This window comes from Mesoplodon densirostris, chromosome 3, assembly GCF_025265405.1.
Source record: "Mesoplodon densirostris isolate mMesDen1 chromosome 3, mMesDen1 primary haplotype, whole genome shotgun sequence".
In the NCBI taxonomy this organism is placed as follows: Eukaryota; Metazoa; Chordata; class Mammalia; order Artiodactyla; family Ziphiidae; genus Mesoplodon; species Mesoplodon densirostris.
In genome coordinates, this window is record NC_082663.1 from 147,500,587 (window position 1) to 147,525,280 (window position 24,694).

General features: G+C 56.3%; 1 protein-coding gene across 8 annotated transcripts; it reads right to left on the reverse strand.

Moving 5' to 3' along the window:
* Positions 1–1,889: 1,889 nt before the first annotated feature.
* PNPLA6 (patatin like phospholipase domain containing 6) lies at positions 1,890–24,661 on the reverse strand. Of its 8 annotated transcripts, none has more exons than XM_060094272.1 (34): positions 24,622–24,661; positions 23,367–23,435; positions 22,943–23,030; positions 22,690–22,772; positions 22,409–22,506; positions 20,504–20,644; positions 20,256–20,415; positions 19,689–19,769; positions 19,339–19,467; positions 18,905–18,985; positions 18,656–18,818; positions 18,239–18,322; positions 17,591–17,700; positions 17,294–17,449; positions 17,130–17,207; positions 11,890–12,095; positions 11,510–11,641; positions 11,298–11,421; positions 10,728–10,841; positions 10,382–10,457; positions 8,508–8,648; positions 8,227–8,290; positions 7,773–7,941; positions 7,409–7,591; positions 7,142–7,260; positions 6,798–6,954; positions 6,395–6,511; positions 6,238–6,307; positions 5,696–5,812; positions 3,835–4,136; positions 2,718–2,834; positions 2,492–2,594; positions 2,278–2,387; positions 1,890–2,173 (listed from the first exon to the last, which is right to left on the reverse strand). In XM_060094272.1, exons 2-34 carry the CDS (start codon positions 23,391–23,393, stop codon positions 2,102–2,104), a joined length of 3,972 nt encoding a protein of 1,323 aa, XP_059950255.1. In that variant the 5' UTR covers positions 23,394–23,435; positions 24,622–24,661; the 3' UTR covers positions 1,890–2,101. The 8 variants fall into 8 exon arrangements, with proteins under 8 accessions (XP_059950255.1, XP_059950254.1, XP_059950253.1 ...); XM_060094271.1 differs by having other exon boundaries at positions 17,294–17,461; XM_060094270.1 differs by having other exon boundaries at positions 8,508–8,651; positions 17,294–17,461.
* Between the last annotated feature and the right edge of the window lie 33 nt (positions 24,662–24,694).

Sequence of the window (24,694 nt, forward strand, 5' to 3'; positions counted from 1 at the left end):
TATGATATCACTTATATGTGGAATCTAAAAAAATGATACAAATGAACTTATTTACAAAACAGAAACAGACTCCACGGACAGAGAAAAGAAATTTATGGTTACCAAAGGGGAAAGGTGGGGAGGGATAAATTAGGAGGTTGGGATTAACATATACACTGTTATATATAAAATACATGGTCAAAAAAAATAGTGAACAAGGAGCTACTGTATAGCACAAGGAAATCTACTCAATATCTTGTAGTAATCTATAAGGAAAAAGAATCTGAAAAAGAATATATGTATATACATATATGTGTGTGTGTGTGTGTGTGTGTGTATGTATGTGTGTGTATAACTGAATCACTTTGCTGTACACCTGAAAATAACACAACATTGTAAACCAACTATACTTCACTTTAAAAAAAAAAAGAAAAGGGAATTCCCTGGCGGTTCAGTGGTTAGGACTCCGTGCTTTCACTGCAGGGGTGTGGGTTCGATCCCTGGTTGGGGAACTAAGATACCACAAGCCGTGAGGCGTGGCCAAAAATATTTTTTTTAAATTGAACATAAATAAATGTAAATTTTTAAAAAAAGATGCCCCTCCCTGGTCACCTATGCCAAAGTCCCTTCATCCTCCTTGGCATCCCCTGCCCCGAGCTCTCACTGAGCATTAATCTCTAAGTTCTGCCAAAATTTCTTGTACACATTTCTTGGGTGTTGTCCCCTCCCCACCATCTCTGTGTCCACTGTCCTAATTTCGGCCTGTCATCTCTCCCTGGTCTCTGGCCCCCTGCCTCCGCCTCCTCCAATCCATCCACTTCCAGAAACAGATCTGACCGTTCTCTTCTTTGCTTAAAAACTACCCACGTGCATTGCAGGTGGGAACATAAAGTGGTGTAGCTGCTGTGGAAAAGAGTTTAGCACTTCCTCAAAAAGTTGAACATAGAATTACCATATGTCCAGCAAATCCACTTCTCGGTATCTACCTAAAGGATTGGAAAGCGGGGATATTTGTACACCTGTTTTCATAGCAGCACGATTCACAACAGCCCCAAAGTGGAAGCAACCCAAGCGTCCATTGATGGGTAAATGGATAAACACAATGTGGTCCATCCATACAAGGGAATACTATGTAGCCTTTAAAAAGGAAGGAGGGGCTTCCCTGGTGGCGCAGTGGTTGAGAGTCCGCCTGCCGATGCAGGGGACGCGGGTTCGTGCCCCGGTCCCGGAGGATCCCACATGCCGCAGAGCGGCTGGGCCCGTGAGCTATGGCTGCTGAGCCTGCGCATCCGGAGCCTGTGCTCCACAACGGGAGAGGCCACAACAGTGAGAGGCCCACGTACCGCAAAAAAAAAATAAAAAAATAAAAAATAAAAATAAAAAGGAAGGAAATTCTGACACCTGCTACAACACAGAGAAACCTTGAGGACATTATGCTCAGTGAAATAAGCCAGACACAAAAGGACAAAAAATGTATGATTCCACTCACGTGAAGTCCACAGACAAGTCAAATTCCTAGGGACAGAAAGTAGAGTGGTGGGGGCCGGGGGCTGGGGGCGGGGAGTAGGGAGTGTTTTATGGGGACAGAGTTTCAGTTTGGGAAGGTGAGACACTTCTTGGGATGGATGGTTGTACAGTGTGAATCTGTTTGGTGCCACTGAACTGTACACTTAAAAAATGGGTAAAATGATACATTTTATGCCATATATATACATACATATGTGTGTGGGCCTACAGGTGAATTTGGGGATGGCCACTCCCAGTGGGGGAAGCTCAGCCCGAGGCTGGGAGCACAGGTCATGGTGACAAGCTCAAGGCTGTTTCCGGCCCCAGCCCTGGCCATCCTGAGCATGGAAGGTGGGGCGAGGTGCCCCCTGAACCCAAAGATGACATACGGCTGCTTCCGAGAGAGGAAGGTTTATTGGTGTGACTGATCAAGGGTCATCAGTGCGGTGCTGCCCCTTTCCCGGGGGACAAGCCAGTCCAGTGTGTGGACCCTGGGGACTGGGGGTCAAGGGGGACCCCGGGGGGTCACAGGCATAGCAGTAGGCAGAGGGGCAGTGAGCCGCCCCCAGAGGGCCCACCCCTAGTCCAGCCCAAGGGGGGACCCCTCTCGAGGTCCTCAGGCATCCGCAGATCTGGGGACATCCTGCGGCGCACAGCTCCGGTGCCGGAGGATCGACTTCCCCTCCTCCTGCAGGGATAGGGGCGACCCCGCACATGACACACAGCCCGGGACACCGGCGCAGTCAGCCGGGTCTCCCCACCTTGTGGGGGGCCCAAACCGCCCACTCTCACCATCTCGGAGGCAGTGCTGGGGCTCGCGCCCTCTGGAGAGCCCCCTTCGTCCCGCGAGCAGTCTGGCCCCACGTCCTCCTCGTACTCAGTCAGGCAGTCCGACTCCTCCCCTGGAATGGCAGTGGGTGAAGTTGAGGGCGCTGGGGCGGGGCTGACCTCTCCAGCCACCAGTACACCGACCCCGGGCTCCTGGGGATGCCCTCAGCGCCCTCACCATCTGCGCAGCCGTCGGAAACAGAAACATAGCTCGTGGGGGGCTCGATCCGGGACACGATCTCCGCCAAGTCGGTGAAGCCGGAGCTGGGGAAGGCAAGCACCTGCGGGGAGGCGTGGGTGAGGCTCTCGGGGTCGTCTGAGGTCTGGGGGAGACCCAGAGGGGACTGGGGGTGGGGGATGTATTGTCAGAGTGGCCCCGCCGGAGAAGGAGGGCGCAGGCTTACGTCTGCACGGCGGCTCTCATTAAGATCTGCAGACCGTCGGTCCGTGAGCATCTTTTCAATGATGTCGCCCCGGCTCCAGCCCCCAAACACGGCCTTCCCGTACTGGTAGCCCACATCCTGCAGGAAATGAGGGGGGCTGGGGCCATGTCTGCAATCCCCGGGGGTGTTCTTCTCTGCCTCATCTTCTCTGCTTATCCCCACCCTGCCTGCCCCTGCCCTGGCCCCTCAAAAGCCTGATGCTCTGGCGGAGCTGGCATTTGAGACTACACTGATTTCAGAGTTGGCCATATGTAGCACACTCACCCCCATGTCCCCTATCCCGTGCCCCTGCCAGACATTACCAGTCACTCTTTGCACATTCTTTCCCACTCAGCCCCATGCAGTGTGCCAAGTACCAAATGATTCGAGATGGCGGCGTGCAGGCTTATTTCAAGGTCTGCAAATATGCGGTATACCCGTAAATATCATCATCTCCCATGCCCATAACAGACATCACTAATCCAGCATGGCATGCCTTCCCAGTGAGCCCAGAAAGGGAATCAGACATTTTTACTCAGGGCTCTGGGCAGCAGCTACTGATCATATTCTTTTCTTTCTTTCTTTCTCTTTTTTTGGCCACGCCGTGCGGCATGCAGGATCTTAGTTCCCTGACCAGGGATCGAACCCGTGCCCCCTGCAGTGGAAGCATGGAGTCCTAACCACCGGACCACCAGGGAAGTCCCAGCTACTGATCATTTTCAGTCGGCATGGGCTATGACATTTTTCTAGGTCAGTGGCACATTATACAGTGCTCGCTCCATCCAGTGTATCCCAGACTTGGCATTGGACGTTACTAATTTTCATGGTTCTCATTCCCACCTACACAGAAACGGCATTAGAAATCTCTATAGTGTGCTTCAGGCAGCGCCGCTGGCACATATTAAAAAACTTAGTTCGCACACACACACGTACATCCCCTTACCACACTCACTGCAGAGATCACTGATTGATTACCGTTCTATTCCCCACAGATCCCAAATGCAGCCCTAGAATCCTTCCCTTCATGTTGTTCTGGGCTTTCAGTATTAAAGCTCTGCTGGCCCACCACACTGGCACCAAGTGGCTCCCACCCGCTCACATAGATCTGGTCGAACTTCCCGAAGTCCATGGTCTTGAAGCAGTCGATGGGTGGGCGCAGGTACTCGCAGTACGAGCTGGACTTCACGACCTCCAGCTGCCGCACGCAGGACACATAGGCCAGGCGAGACTGGATCTCGGCCATGTCTGGAACCTTGATCTTGTCTGCCCAGGGGTTCAGCCGCTTCCACAGCAGCCACCAGCCAGAGAGGCTGTCCCCATAGGTGCTGAGGTCTGTCTCATCCTGGCTTCCCACGTCGATGGCGATAACCGTCTTGGCACCCATGCTGCGAGCAATGTCCGCTGTGGGTCAGGGGGTCAGGGGGCTGTTCTCCACCAGGACTGAGGCAGGGAAGTTCAACCCAGCCCCACAAACACCAACATGCACGTGGTCACGCAAAAAAAAAAACCCACAACATGTGAACAACATGCAGGCGTGCAAAGGGTATGGCTGTAGAGGCCGATGATGTGGAGGAGGGGACAGGTGTTGGAGCTTTTAGGTCTGGGGAACCAGGGCCAGAGGAGAAGATGGAGGCAGAGGGATAAAGTCACTGGGGAAAGAGACACAAGGTCAGACACATGGAGGACAGAGATATGGAAGGAGAGTAACACGGAGAGACAGATTATAGTAAGGACACCAGGAGGCAGAGATGAAGGGATCAGAGTCATGGAAACAGACGGAGGGTCAGAGATGCAGGGAGATGTGGGAATAAAGACATTGGGAGACAGAGCCGCGGGGAGAGAAATGCAGGGGACCAGAGACGGCAACAGAGATTCGTGGGAGAGAGAGATATCAGGGGCCAGAGATAAGGAAGGAAAGAGAATCCGGGTGGAAAGAGGGATCTTGAGGCTGAGACAAGGGACACAGAGCAAAGAGCCGGATCAAGGCGATTCAGGCAGCGGGACGGATGGGGTGAAGGGTGGGGTGATGGCGCGGTGAGGAGGGTGCTATAGCCGTGGGTCTGTGTGCCCCACTGAGGGCCCCTGAGTGGGTCTGGGGGTGCCTGGGGGGACATGGACAGGGTCCTGTAGCCAGGTCCAGTCCCCAAAGACACCTAAGTCTCCATCAGACTTTGCCCGTGTCCCTCACAAGCTTGTCTGTGTCTCTGTGTGTGCTGTACGCACCCCTATCAGGTATGTGCATGTCCCGTCTGTATGTCTGTGAACACAACCACCTCTGGGTGTGCTATGCCTCTGTACAGACACCCAGGACTGTTTGTATTCCTTTCCCGTGTCTAAATATGTTTCTTTGTGCGTCCAATTGTGCCCATCCACCTGTGAGTCTGTACACACTTGCTCACGCGCATGAGGTTGTGTGAGTGCAAGTATCTGTACAGAATGCCTATGCAGGAGTTGGCAAGCGGTCTGTAAAAGGCCAGAGAAAAAATAATCTTGGCTTTGCAGGCCATATGGTCTCTGTTGCAACTACTCAACTCTGCTGCACAGACATAGCCACAGACAAAGGATAAACGATTAGGTGTGGCTGTGTGCCAATAAAATTTTATTTACAAAATCAGGCAGGGGGCCAGATTTGGCTTGTGGGGTGCAGTGTGCAGATCCCTGATCTATGGGACCTCAAGCGCCTGAGTAGAGAGCGTAGGTGTCTACTCGTGTTTGCACGCCACTGGGTGTGTGGAATTTTAAGTTGCACCTCCCTGCCTCTCATCTGCATGCTTCAAGTGAGTGGGTGTGAAAGAAAGCTCATCGTGGAGGTGCCCCACCCACCTGCGTGTTTCCATGCTTGCCCTGTGTGTGCGCGTGTCAAATACAGCACATGGGCGCATCCTTCACCTGCACACACACATGCCTGCCATGAGCTTGCCCGCGTGTCTGTGCATGGGGACAAGCAGGTGGCTACTTGCCTGGCAGGTTGTTGATGTAGCCACCGTCCATGAGGAGATGCCCGTCCTTGGGGTCACACAGTGGCGGCAGGTATCCCGAGAGTGTCATGCTGGCACGCACGTATCGCCACAGGGAGCCTGCCCGGCAGGACACAGACACAGACATGCACAGACACACTTGGAGGTCCGGCCAGCCCGGTGGGCTCGCTGACCCGGCACGTTGACGTAGCACCTGTCCACCAGCAGGTGCCGGTCCCTGGGGTCGCAAGACGGGGGCAGGTAGGGGCAGTGGGAGGCACTGGCCCGGATGTAGCGCCATACTTAGCCCGAGGGGACCGGTGTGAGGGGGTGAGGCGCCCAACGAGTCTCTTGGCCTCCTGCCCGCGAGGACAGACATACCTGGGGCCTCTGGGGCATTAGTGGGTGACGATTAGTGCTCAGCACTCAGGCCAGGAGGGATGGTCACTCATGTTAATAATGTCCCAGATGCTCAGCTGCCCCTCCCCCGCACCCATTCCCCACATGGCTACAGTGGTTTTGGTGGGGCTGGCTAGGGTACCCACCATCTTTGTGGACACGCATGGCCGAGGCGGTGATGTCCGTGGTCACGTTGAAGTACGGCAGCCACAGGTCCTACAGGGACAGAGACTGCAGTCCAGGAGGAGTGGGGACTCCTGTGGGGAGGGGCAGGGGAGGGGCAGGCATGGGGAAAGAGTGCACCTCGATCTGCTTGTCCTGGAAGACACGGTGGATGCTGCGGTTGAAGGCCGACCCCGTGAACATGGAGGTGACGGGGTAGGTGAGGTCCAGCACGGGCTCCAGAACTGAAGTCATGCTCTAGGGGCAATGGGCCAGCGGGGGATCAAACAGGAGTCACTTGGGGGTCACTGACTAGGCAGTCCCTAAGGGGCCTGACTTCTCCAGGTGGGAGCTGGAGACTAGGGTCACTAGCCAGGAAGTCACGGGGGGGGCGGTCATCCAAGGCCCTGGAGGTATCTCTATAAAGGATCCAGGTGGGGTCCACAGGTTAAGACGGGAGGGTCAGGAGAAACCCAGAAGCCCGTCTAGGGTGAGGTTTCAGGGTGCTCCTGGGGTGGGGGGACCCCCTCCCCGCAACACACACCTTGGCCCACTCCCGGGCCCGCTGTTTAGTGCGGCTGGCGCTCCGCTCCTCGGCGTACAAGGCCCCAATGAAGGAGCCGATGGACGTGCCGCCCACCAGGTCGACAGGGACCCCCGCCTCCTCTAATGCCTTCAGCACCCCGATGTGTGAGCAGCCCCTGCAAGGTGGAGACCCAGTGACCCTCTGGAGATCCCCTAAGCCCCACGCCCAGGATATCTTATCCCTTCTCCCTCACCTGCTAGGAAGGTGGTGCCGGCCCGCCCCTATGGGATCCGCCCAGGGAATCAGCTCTACCCCTCAGGGCCCCTGGCCCCGCCCCTGTCAGCGCTGACCCCGCCCCTCACCTGGCCCCGCCCCCGCCCAGCACCAAGGCGATGGTGTTGCCTGTGAGCACCCGCGCCAGGCGGGAGAAGTCGCTGTGCCGGTCAGCGCGCCTCGAGAAAACCTTCTCGTAGAGCTCGTGCTGGTGTGAATGGAAAAAGACGCGGCCCATGAGGATGCGGGTGTAGGAGGCGGCGTCTGGACCTCCAAGACACTGCCCTGGCCCCGCTGGTCTCCAGGCCACGCCCCTCCAGTAGCCACGCCCCTGAAAGGTCCTGAGAGCCCCTCACCAGCTTGGCGGGGCTGCGGCGCGAGAAGAGGCGACGCGGACAGCGCAGATGCAGGTGCCCCGAGCACCAGCTGCGCATGTTGAGCCACTCCACTGTGCGCGTGGGGCCCGGGCCCTCCTCGCGGTGCAGCAGGACCAGCTGCTTGAGGGCGCGCACCGCCGTGTTCTCCAGCATCTGCTCCAGCTTTGGGGTCGGGGGAGAAGGGGGAAGCACGGAAGTCACTCTCACCAGTGGTTTCCTCCCTGCCCCTCCCACACCTGGCCCCGTAGTTCCTGGTCACCTAGCCCCACCGGTGAGGGTGTGCACGTGGCCCGGCGCAGGCACCGGAGGGCAGGGATGGGGTCACTGTGAATGGTCTCCGGACCTGGCCAAGCGTGGGCTCCTGGTCGCCAAGGCCCACGATGAGGATGCAGTCGGCCTGGCGCAGGCAGCGCAGGGTCCAGGGCGTCAGCGATGCGTCTGTCTGGTAGAGCACGATGCGGTGCGTGTCCTCCTGCTGGGCCAGCCACCCTGACAGCCGGAATTCTTGGATGCTAGGATGGGGGCGGGGGAGCGTCATCCTGGGGCTGGTCAGGGGTCCCTGCCCTCAGCTACCATGTAGCTCCATTGCTCTGGGGAGGGGGACCTGGACATCCAAGCCCCACACGTCTGCATCCTCCAGGGGCGGATTCACTACACTGTCTCCAGTGACCAGAGGGATGGGGGGGGCACATGTTCCTTGTTTCACAGCCTAGATCTCAAATGAGAGCTGGAAGAATCCTACGCTTTGAGCTTATCCCTCGCGCCCCACCCTAACCTCCTGCACCCGCAACACACACCTGTCCAGCGCAGAGGCCCCCAGGCGTGCCCGGATGATGTCACTGTTGAGGAGAAGTGTGGGGCCTGGGGATGGGTGAGGAAGGGTGTTTAGGAACCCAGGTCAACGGAGCTGGAGGACCCTCCTATAAGACAATACCACCCACTCCGCTCCCACAGCCCTGTTCCAGCCCCCCAGCCCCACCCCTGACCCACCCAGGCGTCTCCATTCATTGGCCAATGCCCCCACCCACATGCACCTTGCCCCATGTAGACGGAAAGCCTGCCCTTGCCCACGACTGACCAATGGCTTGCAAAGCATGCTGCAGCTCCAGCATGAAGGCCACCATGGGCACCTCGGCACACACGGGCAGCACTGCCACCGTTGCCAGGTTGCTGGCTGGGTTGGTGAGCTCCGAGTGAGGGGGAACACCTAGGCCCGAACCTGCTGAGACCCCAAAGGATGGTATTTGCTGTGCAGTCCTGTGTCTGGAAAGGTCAACTCTCCCCTGCCTTCTCAGAAATCCCTGTTCCTTGTTCCTCAGCTGAGGCTTAGTGATGCCGTAGTGAAGGTCATGGCCTCAATCCTAGCTTCACAGCCTCAACCACTGTCCTTGATAAGACCTGGCTATCTGACCTTCAGTTTTGGCCCAATCTCCTCAGTGGCATCCATTACACAACTGTATAACCATTTCTGTTTTCCACTCCACCTGTGTGGACTGATCTGTGCCCCTACCCCATTCTGGCCTTGGGGCCTCTGTCCACTAAAGGGACTTGAACACAAAACTAGACGGAAATAAATATATTTTTGACACACTGATTGCTTCTCAGCTTCTCTACTTACACTTTAGACCAAGCCATCAACCCCCATCTCTTGACCGGACTTCTCCCTGCCTTCTCTCCTCCAGTTCTTCCTATAACAGTCTGAACAAGTTCAAATGCCTTTCGACGGCTCCCAGTCCCTGCATGACTTGCCCCCCCATTCCTCCCCCTCACTCACTTTCCTCCTTGAAGTGTTTCAACACCACCAAACCCTGTGTGCAGAGCCTTCAGAGTTCTGTCAGCGTCTGGCCCCATTTCATTTATCAAGTCTCAGCTCATTGTCCTCAGAAAAGCCTCCCTCCCTCCTCTAGTCATACCCCATCAAGACCCTATTTTGTTTTCTTCACAGTACATTATCCGACATTCTACTCTTTCTTTGTATTTTAAAAACTGTATCTTGCTTCTGAAGCTGTAAACCCTTCTAGGGGCTTTGTCTGTCTTGTGCATTCTCCAGGTTCCCAGAGGTCTGAGATTTTAAAGTCTCTGCCCCAGAATCACACCAAGGGTGGTCCTGGCAGCCGGGTGGGAGAGAACATGTATTTGTGTGCTTGGTGCAAGACTGGGGGAAACGTGTATCGGGGAAGCCCCTGGGCATGGGGGCAGTTCTTGGCCACGGCTCACCCCCGCCCCTACCCTCAGGATCCAGGTGTCAGGGCTGATGGGGCAGAAGCCCCTGGGGAGAAAAGGAGAGTAGAGGTTGCCAGGCTGGTCCAGGGTCAGGTCACCATAACATAGAACCTCAGGTCCATATTTCTGCACATCTCGAATCTGACTCAATTTCCCAATGTATCCTAGCTGACGGAAACCACATCTCCCAGCATGCCCTGGGAAGGGAACCACCCCACCCCCACCCCCAGCATGCACTGGGACAGGGGCTATCTCCCAGCATTCACCGGGACCAGGAACCACATCTCCCACCAGGCTGGTAACCTATGAAGCCACTTTCCAACATGCCCTGGGCCCCAAACACCACCCCATAGACTACATTTACCAGCACACTTTAGTCTAGGTTTCCCCTTCCTAGTATGTGGACTCCATCCTCCAGCCAACCCTGACACCCAGAACCAAGCTTGCCCTAAAGACTCCTCCTCTCAGCACCACTGATACTTCAGATTCCATCAATAAGCCGGCCCTGGGTCCAGGACTCCGTTTCCCAGCATGCCCAAGAACCCAAACTGCAGCCCACAGCATGCACCGGAACTCGGATTCCCACTTCCCGCTTGAAGCCCCGCCCCGAGCAGGTTATACGCAGGACTCCACTTCCCAGCATGCCCTGGGTTCATGGCTCCCTCTCCTAGCTCGTTCTGGGCGTTGGACTAGATCCCTTAGCATTCCCGGGCGCTGGCCAGCTCTCACCTGGGAAGGGTCCTTGCAGCTGCTGCAAATTCCCCAGAATTTTCTGGCTCAGCAGGTGGATGAGGCGGGTCACGACCTGGGGCGTTGGAGGCCGGCGGTCCAGTGAGACTGGAGGCGCAATTCTGCACCACCTTTTCCTCCTCTACCAGGGTGACTGGGTCCCTATTACCTGAGCCCCACCCCATGAGCCCCGCCCTCACTTGGAGGCTTCACCTCCTTCCTAGGGCTCCACCCCCATCTAACCCCCCTCTCCACACATTAGGCCATGCCTTCTCTGGGTACCCGCCCCCACTCCCATCTGTCCAGCCCCTGTTAGGAGAACAGCCCACAACCCAGCGAGCTGCACCTGCGGGTATCGACGTTTGATGTGGCCCAGGGTGCCCTCGGGGAGTTTGGCCAGCTCTGTGTCGCGCACCGCGTGTACCGTCGTGGCACGTGGCTGCCTGGTCAGCGCCTCCACCTAGGGGACAGCGTGCCTGACCAGGGCTGCGTGAGCCAGGAGCTTGATAGGTAAGGGGGAGGACGACTGTGGGTGCAGAGAGGAGGCCCTACTGAGTCCCCCCCACCCCACCCCAACCCCCAGATGGGGGTGAAAAGAACCAAGCCTCACTACCCATCTCGGGGCTCTGAGGAAAGGGAGAGGACAGGAGAACAGGGATCCACACCAGCGGGGGTCCCCTCTTCTGATGTAGAGAGGTCTGGAGACTGATTCAGATCAGACGCACCACCCTGATGAGGTTGCCCCCATGGCCCCGCCCCATGGAAAGGAGCTGGGGAAAGTGGATTGCACGAGGTCATAGGTTGGGGAGGGAGCGTTCTCCACCCCCAACAGGTTACCCGGGATGAAGTGTATGTTGGGCGTGGGGGGAAACTGGACTGGGAGAGGTTAGAGGTCAGTGGGTGGGGCCGAGCTCACCACTCCTATGAGATCCCCACGGCCGTACTCGCCCACCAGCTCCTTCTTGCCGTTGCCACGCTGGATGACACTTCGCAGCCGCCCATTAAGCACGATGTAGGTGCAGTCGGAGCGGTCGCCCTGCCTGGGGTGGGGGTGGGAGGGGCGGGTCAGACAGGGTAGGGGTCCTCGTAGGCAGGGCCTGAGGGGAGGGGTGGGGGCGGGGCCTGCACCTGTACAGTGCGCGTCCTGCCTCCACCGCTGTCCAGTCGATGGCGAAGTCCATCTGGCGCACGAAGGGCGACATCCTCGCGGCCACGGTCTGCGCGGCACTCAGCACTACACTGGGCTGTGCACGCATGATCCTGTAGGCGAAGGGCAGGGGGGCATGGGCCGGGGGCGCCGGTGACACGGGTGACAACGCAGGTGACACGGGTTTGAGCCCTTAGGGAGTGGAGAGGGTGGGTGATGGCCTGGAGGTGGGACAAGAAGAGCTCAAAGCTTCCTTGGAAAACTGTTGGCTGTTCAGAGGGGCGGCCTCATGCAGGGCAGAATAGAGTTGGTCGGGGCTGCCTGAGCGTCACCCCCACCCCAATATGGGGCCCAGTCATACTCATAGAAGTCGGACTTGGAGATCCGCAGGAAGGTGCAATCACGCTGGGCTCGCAGTGTGAAGATGAGGGGCTCGCCGGTAAGCACGGCCAGCTGTCCCACCAGCTCCCCAGGCTGCACCACGAACAGGCACACATCTTCGGCCTTGTCGATCATGCGCTGGTAGACGTGCAGGCAGCCCCAGAGCACGAAGTGTAGGCTCACATCCTGTAGGGCAAGGGCCAGGAGATGGGCACAGGGGCACCACCTCACCCACAACTCAGGTCAGTGCACTCCAGAGGAAAGGTTAAGGAATGAAAAGTTGGAGAGAGTGAAGGCTTTCCATAGCACTGAGCTGAGCAGCATATGTATCTATATTACCACTCAGCACCCAGAGCAGACATTGCTAATGGATCACCCAACTCAGCCCAGATTAAGGCCCATGAATTCTTTTCAACACAGCCAGCAAGAGCCAACGAAGACTGGCTACACAGGAGCATGGCTGAGCTTAGAGCCTCTTTGCTTGTGCTGGGCAACTGCATAGCTACATGGAAAAGAATAAAGTTGGATTCTCACCTTATGCCATATTAAAATGGATCAAGGACATGAATCTGAGAGCTTAAATTATAAAACTCTTAGAAGATGGGACTTCCCTGGTGGCGCAGTGGTTAAAAATCCGCCTGCCAATGCAGGGGACACGGGTTCGAGCCCTGGTCTGGTAAGAGCCCACATGCCGCTGAGCAACAAAGTCCACGCACCACAACTACTGAGCCTGCATGCCACAACTACTGAAGCCCGCGCACCTAGAGCCTGTGCTCCGCAACAAGAGAAGCCACCACAATGAGAAGCCGGCGCATCACAACGAAGAGTAGCCCCCACTCACCACAGCTAGAGAAAGCCCATGCGCAGCAACGAAGACCCAACACAGCCAAATACATACATACATACATACATACATAAAACTCTTAGAAGAAAATATAGGGGTCAATTATGGTCACACTGAATTTGGCAACAGAATCTTGGATATGATACTAAAAGCCCAAGCAACAAAATGAAAAATAGATAAACTGGACTTCAACAAAATTTAAAACTTTTGAGTTTCAAAGGGCACTATCAAGGAAGTGAAAGGACAACACACCGTATGGGAGAAAATATTTGCCAATCGTATATCTGCTAAGGGTCTGGTATCCAGAATATGTAAAGAATTCTTACTACTCAGTACTAAAAAGACAAATAACTCAATTAAAAAATGGGCAAGGGCTTCCCTGGTGGTGCAGTGGTTAAGAATCCACCTGCCAATGCAGGTGACACGGGTTCGAGCCCTGGTCCGGGAAGATCCCACATGCCGCGGAGCTACTAAGCCCGTGCACCACACCTACTGAGCCTGCGCTCTAGAGCCTGCGAGCCCCAACTACTGAGCCCGTGTGCTACAGCTACTGAAGCCTGCGCCTAGAGCCAATGCTCCACAACAAGAGAAGCCACTGCAATGAGAAGCCCACACACTGCAATGAAGAGTAGTCCCTGCTCTCCACAACTAGAGAAAGCCTGCGTGCAGCAACGAAGACCCACTGCAGCCAAAAATAAATAAATAAAATAAAATTTTAAAAAATGGGCAAAGGCTCTGAATAGACATTTCTCCAAAGAAGATATATGAATGGCCAGTAAGCCCATGAAAAGATGCTCAACATCATGAATCATTAGGAAAATGCAAATCAAAACCACAATGAGATGCCACTTCACACCCACTAAGATGGCTTGAATCAAAAAGTGTTACCGAGGATGTAAGAAACTGGAATGCTTACACACTGCTGGTGGGACTGTAAAATGGTACAGCCACTGGGAAACAATCTGGCAAAAAATTTAAAAGTCCTCAAAGAATTAAAAATAGAGTTGCCGGGACTTCTCTGGTGGCACAGTGATTGAGAATCCACCTGCCAGTGCAGGGGACACAGGTTCGATCCCTGGTCTGGGAAGACCCCATATGCCATGGAGCAACTAAGCCCGTGCACCACAACTACTGAGCGTGCTCTAGAGCCCGCAAGCCACAGCTACTGAGCCCACACGCCGCAACTAATGAAGCCCGTGTGCCTAAAGCCTGTGCTCCACAACAAGAGAAGCCACTGCAATAAGAAGCCCGTGCACCACAACAAAGAGTCGCCCCCACTCACCGGAACTAGAGAAAGCCTGCATGCAGCAACAAAGACCCAACGCAGCCAAAAAGAAAAAGAAAAAAAATAGAGTTGCTATATGACCCAGCAACCCAACTCCTAGGTATCTACCCAACAGAAATGAAAACGTGTCCACAAAGATATCTGCACATAAACGTTCATAGTCACATTATGCCTACTAGCCAAAAGGTAGAAATAACTCAATGTCCATCAACTGATGAATTAAGAAGCAAAATGTGGTCCATTCATACAATGGAACAGTAGTCAGCCATAATAGAATGAAGCAATGACACATGCCACAACATGCATGAACCTTGAAAACAGCATACTAAGTGAAAGAAGCCCAGACACAAGGGGCCACATATTGTATGATTCCATTTATATGAAATGTCCAGAATGGGCAAATCTATAGAAACATAAGATTAGTAGTTGTTTAAGGCTGGGGCTGTTTAGGAGGTAGGAGACTGATGGCTAAAGGGTATGGTGTTTCTTTTTAAGGTGATGCTCTAAAATGCACAGTGGTGATGGTTGCACAACTATGTGAATATACTAAAAACCACTGAATTGTACTCTTTAAATGGGTGAATCGTATAATGCATGAATTACGTCTCTAAAACTATCACCAAAAAAAATCCCCTTTGGGAAGTTCCCTGGTGATCTAGAGGTAAGGATTCGCCACTTTCACTGCTGGAGCCTGGAGCCTGGCTTCAGTCCCTGGTCAGGGAACTGAGATCCTGCAAGCCATGCAGTGCATCCAAAAAAAAAAAAAAAAAAAATCCCCTTTGCTCCCAGTTCCCTTGTTCCACTCCATCCCTGTTGACTTCCTTTTGTTTCCTACAGATGGAATAGCTCTACCACAGGACATTTGCACAAACTGTCCCCTCTGCATAGAATGCTCTTTCCTTTCCCTTGCACCTAGTTAATTCATCCTCATCCTTCCTCCTTCTCTGGAGGTCACTTCCACAGAGACACTGCCCTGACTAAACCAGACGTTGTGGAGCTGAGAACATTTCCTTTGTAGCACTAAGCACATATGATTTAGCAACAATTTGTGTAATCCTTTGACTGTAATGTCTGTCAGAACTGTGAGCTTCCCAAAGGCAGGGGGCCCCACTGGTGTTTCTTGCCTCTGCAACAACCCTGGGACACAGCAAACGTCCCTCTCCCCTCTGGTTAGCCTGCCCAGCTGGACGCCTCTCTGTCCCACCCTTTCAAATAAGGAACTGAAACTGCCCAGAGGCAGAAAGATTCCTTCCTCATTCATTACACAAACCTGTCTGACACACCACAAAGCCCCAAATGAGTGCCAAAACACTGCAAGGATCCCTGGGAGAGGCACAGGCCCAGGAGACATAGACACATGCTGGAACCTTCCAAGATAGAATTCCCAGACTGGGCTTGGGATATAAATGGGAGTGACTAATAGTAGGCTGCCATTTGTCCTCAGATTGGGAAGCATGTTTTTTTTCACTGTAGGACTTCTCAGAGCCTTGAATATGCTAATAATGCCCACTGGGAGCTGCCAAGAAGGGGTAAAACAACCTGTGTTTCTCCAACATGTTGCATGCAGACCCCTTGTGATATGGCTGCTCCATGAAATACACTTTGGGAAATGTTTGTGGAAAGCGGGGTTTCTCAACCTTGGCAACACTGACATTTTGGACTGGATAATTCTGTCGTAGGGGGACTGGTCCACGCAGTCTTGCATCCCTGGTCTCTAACCCATTAGATGACAGTAGCACCCTCCCAAGTCAATCAAAAATGTCTTGACGTTGCCAAACGTCGTTGACAGTGATGGTGAAAACGATTGGTGTAAAGTTTCAGAGGGGGGCACAGCAGACCAGCTCTGTCCCTAAGAAAGTCCTGAAGACCCCGAGGAGCCTGGTGTGTTAGCAGGCTGGGCTGGGGCTGGGGCCGGGCTGGGTTGAGCCCAGCAGAGGCTCCCAGATAAGCAGGGGCCCGGGGCCCCTGCAAGGGCCATGGTGTGACCACACTTCCTTAGCCAGTCCCCCAAGTACCTCAAACAGCTGGCACAAAACTTCCCCTGCAGAAAGGAGCCCACCCTGCCATGAGCAACTTGACGTGGCCACTCAACTGATCACGTGATAGAACAACCACCCTTAAATCAATCATATGCCAATAAAAATTAAAAACAATAACCACCCAGTCAGCTAATAGCTGGGCCACCCCCAGCCCCTCCCCCAAGCCCAGGGCTCCTCCCCTGAGCCTGGGGCGGTGCTGTGGTCTCAACGCCTAAGTCACGTCACCCCTACTGTCACCCCCACCCCATCCCCCCCACGACTGGGAGCTGCTGCTCCAACCCTCCCCCGGCCTGTCACCCTTGCAAACCCTAGTAGCTGCGAACTGAGTATTTCCTGTTTCATCCTCACAACAATTCTAGCAGATAGTTACGACACTCATTCCGTATTTCCTGTTTCATCCTCACAACAATTCTAGCAGATAGTTACGACACTCATTCCGCAGGCGAGGAAGATGACAAGTTTCTAGATGATTCACCCAAGGTCACACAGGGAGTCAGGGCAGAGTCTGGATTTCACCTTTGGCTTCCTCCCTAACCCTCCTCCTCTGTGCTCCTGGGCTGTGATGTCACAACGGGTCTCAGTTTCCCCGCCTGGAGAATGGACGGATTAGTGGGATGCACAGTTTCCCACACCTGTGTGTCGCCAGGAGGCACTGAAATCCAGCTCGTGGCGCTAGTTCCCAGCCTCCAGGTCCAGATTCTGACCTGCACCCATTTACTGAGTGCCCCCATTCCAGCAGGGACCCAGGAATGAGAAGCAGACAGAGCATCAGAGTATGTTGTAGAGTTGAAAGGTCAGAAAATGGACAGGGAAGAGAAATCTAGGGGTGGGGGTCCTAGTGTAAAAGGTTCAGGGGTTAGAGGAGAAAGGTCAATATGTCCAGAGGACATGGGGAGGGAGGGCTGTGAGTCAGAGTCATAGGATCCAAAGGTCAGGGGTTGGAAATCATATACTGGGAGGTCTACATCTAAGGTGAAAAGGCAAGGATCAGAGATCAGAGACAGAGGTCTTGGGTCAGGGCCGCATGATCAGAGTTCAGGGCTCAGCCTCACCTGGTCCCCCTGGCGGGCAATGATGGTGCCGGCTTTGGTGTGATGCAGCAAGACTCGGCTATTCAAAAGGGAGGGGTCCTGGGGAGGAAGGAAAGAGGGTTGAGACTGGCCCAGCCAGGCCTTCCACCCCCAACCTGGTCCCCCAGACACCCTCAGCTGCCCACCTCGATCCGCATCAGCTTGGCCAGCTCTCGCTTTGCCGCCTCAAAGATGCTGCTCGTCTGGCGGCCCTGGTAGGGCCCGAAGGGGCACCCGCCAGTGGCCGACTCATCCTCACAGTAGCTGTATTCACAGGCGCCGGCTGGCTGCTCCCGGGGCTCCTGAGTAGGGGTCTGTGTGGGGCAAGGCCTGTGATCTTCCTGCTCCCACCCGACCTTCCTCCTCGGGGGACTCCACCTGTGGCCAGACCAGGGTCCCAGGAGGGGACTGGGGTTGGGTGGAGGAAGACGGCAGGGCCTTACCCGAGCCGGGGCTGCCTGGGGCCCCCATGAGGCCTCTTCCTGCAGGGACACGGAGATCCGGCCCCGCTCATATGCCATGTCAAAGTCCGAGCGAGGGCCGCCCTGCAAGCCTGCAGTGGGCAGGGGGCAATAAATGCAATAAAGATGAGAGTGACCATAGCTGGAGTCTAGGCAAGCACTACCTATGTACCCGAGGCCACGGCTACACAGGCGTGACTAATCGATCACCGCTCTAGCCCTCGCAACCCTTCTCACCACAGTTGGGAGGGCACCATCTCCACGACTACCCACAAAAAAAAGACATGAGTATGGGCTTCCCTGGTGGTGCAGTGGTTGAGAGTCCACCTGCCGATGTAGGGGACACGGGTTCGTGCCCCGGTCCGGGAAGATCCCACATGCCGTGGAGCGGCTGAGCCCATGAGCCATGGCCGCTGAGTCTGCGCATCCGGAGCCTGTGCTCCGCAACGGGAGAGGCCACAACGGTTAGAGGCCCGTGTACCACAAAAAAAAAAAAAAAAAAAAAAAAAAAAGACACGAGTAAGTGCTGCCAATATTCCCATTTCACGGATGAGAAAAATCAAGACTGGCAAGCCTGCATCCAACCCAGAAATTCCATGGCCTCCCCCCACTCCACTTGGCGCCCCAAACCTGAGATGTCCACTGGCATCGAGATGCAGCGACTCAGCAAGGGGGCCGAGGGGGCTTCCAGGGATGTGGGCTTCACTGGGTCCCCTGGGGGAGATGCGTGTTCAGGCTCCTGCCCCTCAGAGCGCCCAGGACTGGGGGTGGGGAGCTGCAGGTGGCCTGGGGAGGGGTCAGCTCAGAGTCCCTGGGGACTGGGGGACTAGGAAAAGTGATTCCAGTGGGCCCAGGGGACTGAGGCCAGGGGTCCTGGGGGAGTCAGACCTGGGTACCTAGCTAAGCGGGTCCCTAGGGGGCTGGGCAGGTCAGGTGGGAGTATCTGAGGAACTGAGACAGGCATTGAGGGGCAGAGCCTGGGCTTCTTGGGAGTGGGCTGGGCCAGCCTACGGTTCCTGGGGGTCAGGCAGTGGTCATCTTGGGTACCTGCAGTTCCAGGCAGTGGGGCCCCGGTGGGGTCAGGCGGCCGGCCAGGCGTCTCCCTCGCCTCCTCAGTAGCAGAGGTGCTGACGATCCGCTTGGAGCCACGCACAGGGCTGGTGCGGGCTGGGAGGCCTGGGCTGGGGAAGAGGCGCAGGGGCTGGATCTCCTGGGGGCAGAGGGGATCCTGTGGCGTGTCCGGGGAGGCCCACGCCACACACCCCTCCGGCCCCTGGTGCTCTCCACGTAACTCACATGGCTGAAGAGCTCATTGGTCAGACCCAGGTAGTTGTGAAGTGCCAGGAAAGTGACCCGCTGCAGCCTCACCATGATGATCTTTGGGGGCATGGTCGTCAGAGGAGGGGGCCAAGGAGAAAGAGGGTGAGCCCCAGCACTTAGCAATAAGGGGGCGGGGCCATGGATGGGGAGGTGGAGATGGAGCTAAGGTCAGAAGATCAAGGTTGGAGCAGGAAGGGGCTGGGCAGGGCCCTAGGAGCCAGGGAGAAACCGACAATCAGGCGGCAGAAACCTGGGGACATGGGGTGGAGGCAGCTCGTGGGAGGAGTGAGGGAGGTCCGGCTGCTCAGGGCCGATAAGCACAGCTTCAGTGCCTGTTGGCTGCTGGGTCCCAGCCCCCAGGAGCCTGTGATGGGTGGGGGGTTATGGAAGGAAGTGGATGGCCCGCTGACCTGCACTACCCGCACCAAGCTCTCGGGATACTTGGTGAAGACGGCTGAGAAGGCCTCGACTGGAAGCCGCAGCACCGTGGAGTCTCGGGCCGCCCGAGCGGACACAGTACGCTGGGGGTGCTGGTGACCCTGGAGGTGCGGGGGGCACAAGGAGAATCAAGGTCAGGGGCTGTGAGAGCCCCCCTTCCTGCTCCCCCCCGACCCCACCTGATGCCACTTCCTTGAGGGACCACTGGCAACATCAGGGACGCATCAGAGATGGGGGTCCTGGGGGTGACCCTCTCCACCCCAGCCTGGTGGGTGTGGCCTCCCACCCAGCCTCCCCAGCCCCCTCCGTACTGGTCACTCACGGTGATGACATCTAGGATGCTCAGAAGGCTGTTGACACTGTCTCCAGGAACCACTTCCTTCACCACACACTCCTTCCCATCCTGAGACACGGGGTGGGAGAGGGGTCACTGACCAGTGCTGCCCCTGCTGCCAGCCCACGTCCCGCCCCCTGACCACGCCCCTGGTCCTCATTCTCCCTCGGTGATCACTGACACCCGGACCCCACTGAACCTTCCGACCAGCAACACTAACCATAACCGGTGACTGTGCAGACCACCCCAGATGCCCTTGCACACCCGTTCCCAACTCCTGCCTGCACATCTCATAAGACCACCAACCCTGGGAGTTCCCTGGTGGTCTAGTGGTTAGGATTTGGCGCTTTCACTGCCGTGGCCTGGGATCAATCCCTGGTGGGGGAACTAAGATCCCACAAGCTGCGCCTCGCGGCGTTGCCAAAATTAAAAAAAAAAAGAAGCCCACCAACCCTGCTGACCAAAAGCACTGCCTGTCCCCAGTGACCGCTGTACCACTGCTCATCCCTGCCACCCATCTCACTGTGGTGCCCCCCGGAGCGGGAGCCCACTCACAGGAGCCGGCAGACAGAGCTCCAGCAGCCCATCCTGCACCACGTAGATGCTGGCATCGGGCTGGCCTGGCCGGAAGACGTAGTCACCCTGGCTGAGCCGCTGGAAGACCATGTGCCGGCACAGCTCCAGGAAGAGCGGCTTCTCAAAGTGGCCCAGCACCCTGTTGGATAGGGACCGGGGAATGGAGAGATGCAGGAGGTCAGGTCAGCCCCAGCTCTGCAGCCCCCTGCCTGCACCCTGACACTGACCGGACGTTCTTGAGCATGTAGAGCACCTCGGAGGGCAGGTGGGAGTTGGCCAGGTCGCCCTCCGTCAGGTCAGCCTCCAGCACCGCAGGCGGGGGCTCCTTCCGCTGCAGCGTTGGCGCCTCTTTCTGGATGCGCAGGATCCTGGTGGGAGGAGAGGGGAGCGAGGGGGTGGGGGGTGAAAAGCAGGGAGGGGGCTCAGGAAGACCTGAGATCCCCCCCACAGAGCCCTCCCCTGGGGTCACCAGAGCAGGGCTCAGCAAACTCTGGCCCACTGGCCAAATTAGGCCAGCCACCTCCTTTTGTAAATAAAGTTTTATTGGCACGAGCTATTAATACATTCATTCATTTACATATTATCTGAGGCTGCTTTAATGCTACAACAGCAGAGTTGAGTTCTTGCAGCAGCGTTGCGTGCAGCCTGCAAAGCCCCAGATGTGGCCCAAAAAAGAAAAAAGTTGCTGACCCCTGAAATAAAACCCTGAGGTCAACCTTCACTAGTCACAGGCTCTCTAGATGGACCCTCTCATTAAGCAGACCCCTGACGCAGCTTCCAAGATATGGGCAGACCCCAGAAAAGCACCTCTGTTCACCATGGGACCCCACATATTGCACGCCTCCATCATGTAGCCTCCGTCATGTAGGCAGAGCCTTGGGGTAGCTTCCGTTATATCAGGAGACCCCAGATACAGCCTCTCTAATCCTTGTAAAAATCCCTGAGATAACCCTTCCTCCTCAGTCTCAGACAATCCTGAGATAGCCTCTCTGATGGTCACAGAGACTCTTGAGATAGCCCTGGTTACGTGCAGAGAATCCAGATACAGCCCCTCTGCTAACCATGGACCTAGGAGAGCTCCTCCCTGGAAGTCACAGTTGCTACTGAAGACAGTCCTTCCACTAGTCACAAAATGCTCAAGATAGACCCTCTAGAATGAGCTTAAACTGAGTTAAACTCCACATTACAGAGAAATCCAGGGACAACTCCTCTTCTGATCAGGAAGATCCTTGGGCTAGCCCTTGCCGAGGTCACAGAGAGCTGAGATAGCTCTCTCAAGGTCAGGCAACATCACGGTAGCTCCTCAAGGGTGTGCAGACACTGAAACTGCTCCCAGGGGGTGGACAGACCCTCAATTAATTGTGGAAGATCTAGAGATAGCCCTTCTACTCAAGTCCTAGAAAGCCATGGGATAGCACACCTGTTGACCATGGACAGCCATGGAATGGCCCCTCAGTGTGAAGAAACACTTGAGACAGACCCTCAAAATAGACTCTGTGATGTCAGGAGACCCCAGAGCCAGCTCCCAACTTGGAAAGACCCCTGAGAGAGCCTTCCTCAGAGACCCTGAGGGAGCCCTTTGCTGATGACATGCCCTGACATGCCCTTCCCGTGTCTCTAGTGCCGAAAGATTCTTGAGATGACTTCTAGGGAACAGAACCCCCTAACACAGCCTCCGTGTAGTTTGGGAAAAATCCAAGGGAGGTGACATAGAGAGATGTTTTCTGATGCAGAGAGATTGCTGAGATAACCCTTAGGGAACAAAAGCCAGAGATAGCCCCTCCTGCAGGTCCCAGTAAGACCTGCGATAACTCCAGTGAGACTCTGGAATAAACCCTCTCGTGTGGGGAGACCCCAGACTTGACCCCTAAGGGTATGACAAGACATCCGAGATAGTGCCTGGGGATTAAATAACTCACGGATGCCCCTGTGGCAGGGAACATCACTGAGAGAGCCCTCAGGTGATACAGACAGCCTGTCTGGTGGGGGAGAGCTCTGAAATAGTCCCACTGGCATGGAAAGACTCCTAAGACAGTCCGTGGGGTTCAAAGAAACCTGAGATACACCCTTCGGTGTGGGATGATCACTCAAAAAGCCCTGGACAGCCCCACGTACACCTAGCACAGCCTTACTTCTTAGCAATGTTGAGCATCTTAAGTTTCTTCTTCATGCGTGGCCGGGAAGTGGTGGAGACGGAGGCGTCCACCAGCGAAGAAGTGGATTGTGATACCTGGGAGGATTAAGGTGAGGGGTGGGAGGAATGCGTCAACTGCCAGTTCAGACCCTAGGGAAGAGGGGGGCAGATCCAGAGGCCCTTGATCAAGGAGGGCGGCCGGCTTACTAAGAAGTATAACTAGGGAAAGGGCAGGATCTCTGTGCGGCCAGTGGGAGCCCCAGGGGGTCCCAGACTCACCTTCCGCATAATCTTCCGGCCATAGAAAAGCACTTTATCTCTCTTCCGGAATCGATACCGCGGGCCATCCGGGGCTGGGGTTTCTGGGGATAAGTGCGGAGAGGGGCATTCTGAGCTCTACGCACACTCCGCACGGCCAGAGATGGGGACGCCGCGGCAGGCTCCAGCAAATCCCATCTCTACTGCCTCAGGGGCCCGGATAATTTCAGCTTCCCATCCCTCAGCACTCCCAGAAGGCCCTCCGGGTCCTCACTCGGCACTCGAAGCCTCCGCACCAGCAGGAGGATGAGCACGGCCGTGACCAGCACCGCGACTCCAGCCCCGATCATCACGCCCAGCACCTGCGGGACGAACGGCACTGGCTGCGCATCGCATACCCGCTCCGCCAAGCCTTCCCCGGGGGCCGGGACGCCCGGGACCTCATCGCACCGGGCCAAGGCCGCACTCGAGATCGCAGTCGGCCCGGGCCTCGACGTCCCCATCTGCAAAATGGGTCAGCGCTGCCCCCTCCCCTGGGGAGCAACGCTTTCTGGAGGCTCGGCGGCCCACAGTGCACACCGGGAAACGTAGTTCCGCCTGAACAGAAGCAGACTGGTTCTCGCGGGACCGCGATGATGCGCGCTGAGCACGTCGGGAATTGTAGTCCCCGCAGCGCCACACAAACCCCCAACCCTTACCATTCCGGTTTGCAGCGGCGCCTCCATCAGTTGTTTCAGGCTGGGCGGCAGGTCTGGTAGTTCAGACTCCTGGGGAGTAAGACGCAGGACGAACCCGGGCAAGTCATCACTCTGGGCCCGCCCCTCCCCTGCTGCAAGCCCTGCCCCCTTCGTACCCACGGTCGGGGCGGCTTCTCCGCAGGCCTGTGGGCGACTGAAGGGGCGCTGCGGAGCAGAGGGGTGGGGCAAATTGACCTCGGGGCCCGAGCTAGGGAGTAAGGTGGGTCCCCGGGTCCCCACCAGGCCCCCCTTACCTACTTATCCAGACCCACCCTGGGGCCAAAGGGCAGCCGGCCGGGCATCCACTGTTAGCAGCCAGCGAACAAGTCCCTGAAGGGGCACGGCTCTCTCCAGCAAGTGGCCCCCTCCCCAGTCTCTGCAGGATTGATCAATCCTGATCCACCGGTCCCTAGATCGCACCCCAGCACCCCCTGCGAAGACTGGATGCCCGCACCCCGCGAAAACTGGGCCCGAGTCATGGGGCCGGGGAGATGCCTGGCTCCCGGCCCAAGCCTGGCCCCGGGGAGACAGAGGCTGGGGCACGCGGGAGCGCAGCCGGGAGCTCCTTCACAAGGGGTCGTGGTGCAATGCCGAGGTCTCAGTAGCATCCTGGGACGCTCGGAGTGGGGTGGGCTCGCAAAGTATTACTGGGTGATGCTAGAGATTTACTGTCACGTAATAGTAAAGTTATGGGGTCTCTAATGGTGCGGAGCATCACTGGGACTCCAGGAACGATGCTGGCGCCATTGCTGGGAGACGTAACCAGGGACGCTGGAATTACGGGTGGGTGGGTGGGGGGTCACTAGGAAGTTGCCGAGAGATTCTGAGGACTATAGGACTATTACTGGGAAAACCGGGAGCTGGTTGGGCACGTCCCTGGAGTCGTTCGAGCATGATACTGAGGAATGCTGGAATATTACTGAGACTTTTCTGGGAGGCTAAGGCTGTTTCTGGCGCCATTCGAGTATTAATGGAAATTTGGGGGAGTCACTGGGTCCTTGAGACATTACCTGTAAAATTCACGGGGGACTAGTGCCCTTCCACCCTAGGGTGCACCTGGCTACCGGTGCGAAAACACCTGCCGGAAGCTGGGGGGTGGGGGGATGGGAGTCAGAAAGTCAAGAGCTACCGGGAATCGGTGGAGGACACACCTTGGGAAAGCCGAGGGCTCGCTAACAACCCGCAAAGGGACGGGGCGAAGAAAACCCGGACTCACCCAAAGGGCCGCAGCCGGGGTCCACTCTGCGCCAACTCCTTTAGCGTTCTGCCCAGCGCCGCAGGCGCGGCCC

What these genes read in the sequence shown, in the direction of transcription:
- PNPLA6 (XM_060094266.1), bottom strand. Translation starts at nt 23,171, where the DNA reads ATGGGGACGTCGAGGCCCGGGCCGACTGCGATCTCGAGTGCGGCCTTG. An exon ending in TACATGCTCAAGAACGTCCG is followed by an intron (nt 20,416 to 20,503) that starts GTCAGTGTCAGG and finishes CCTATCCAACAG; the next exon opens with GGTGCTGGGCCACTTTGAGA. An exon ending in CTGGGCGGGGGCGGGGCCAG is followed by an intron (nt 6,955 to 7,141) that starts GTGAGGGGCGGG and finishes TCCACCTTGCAG; the next exon opens with GGGCTGCTCACACATCGGGG.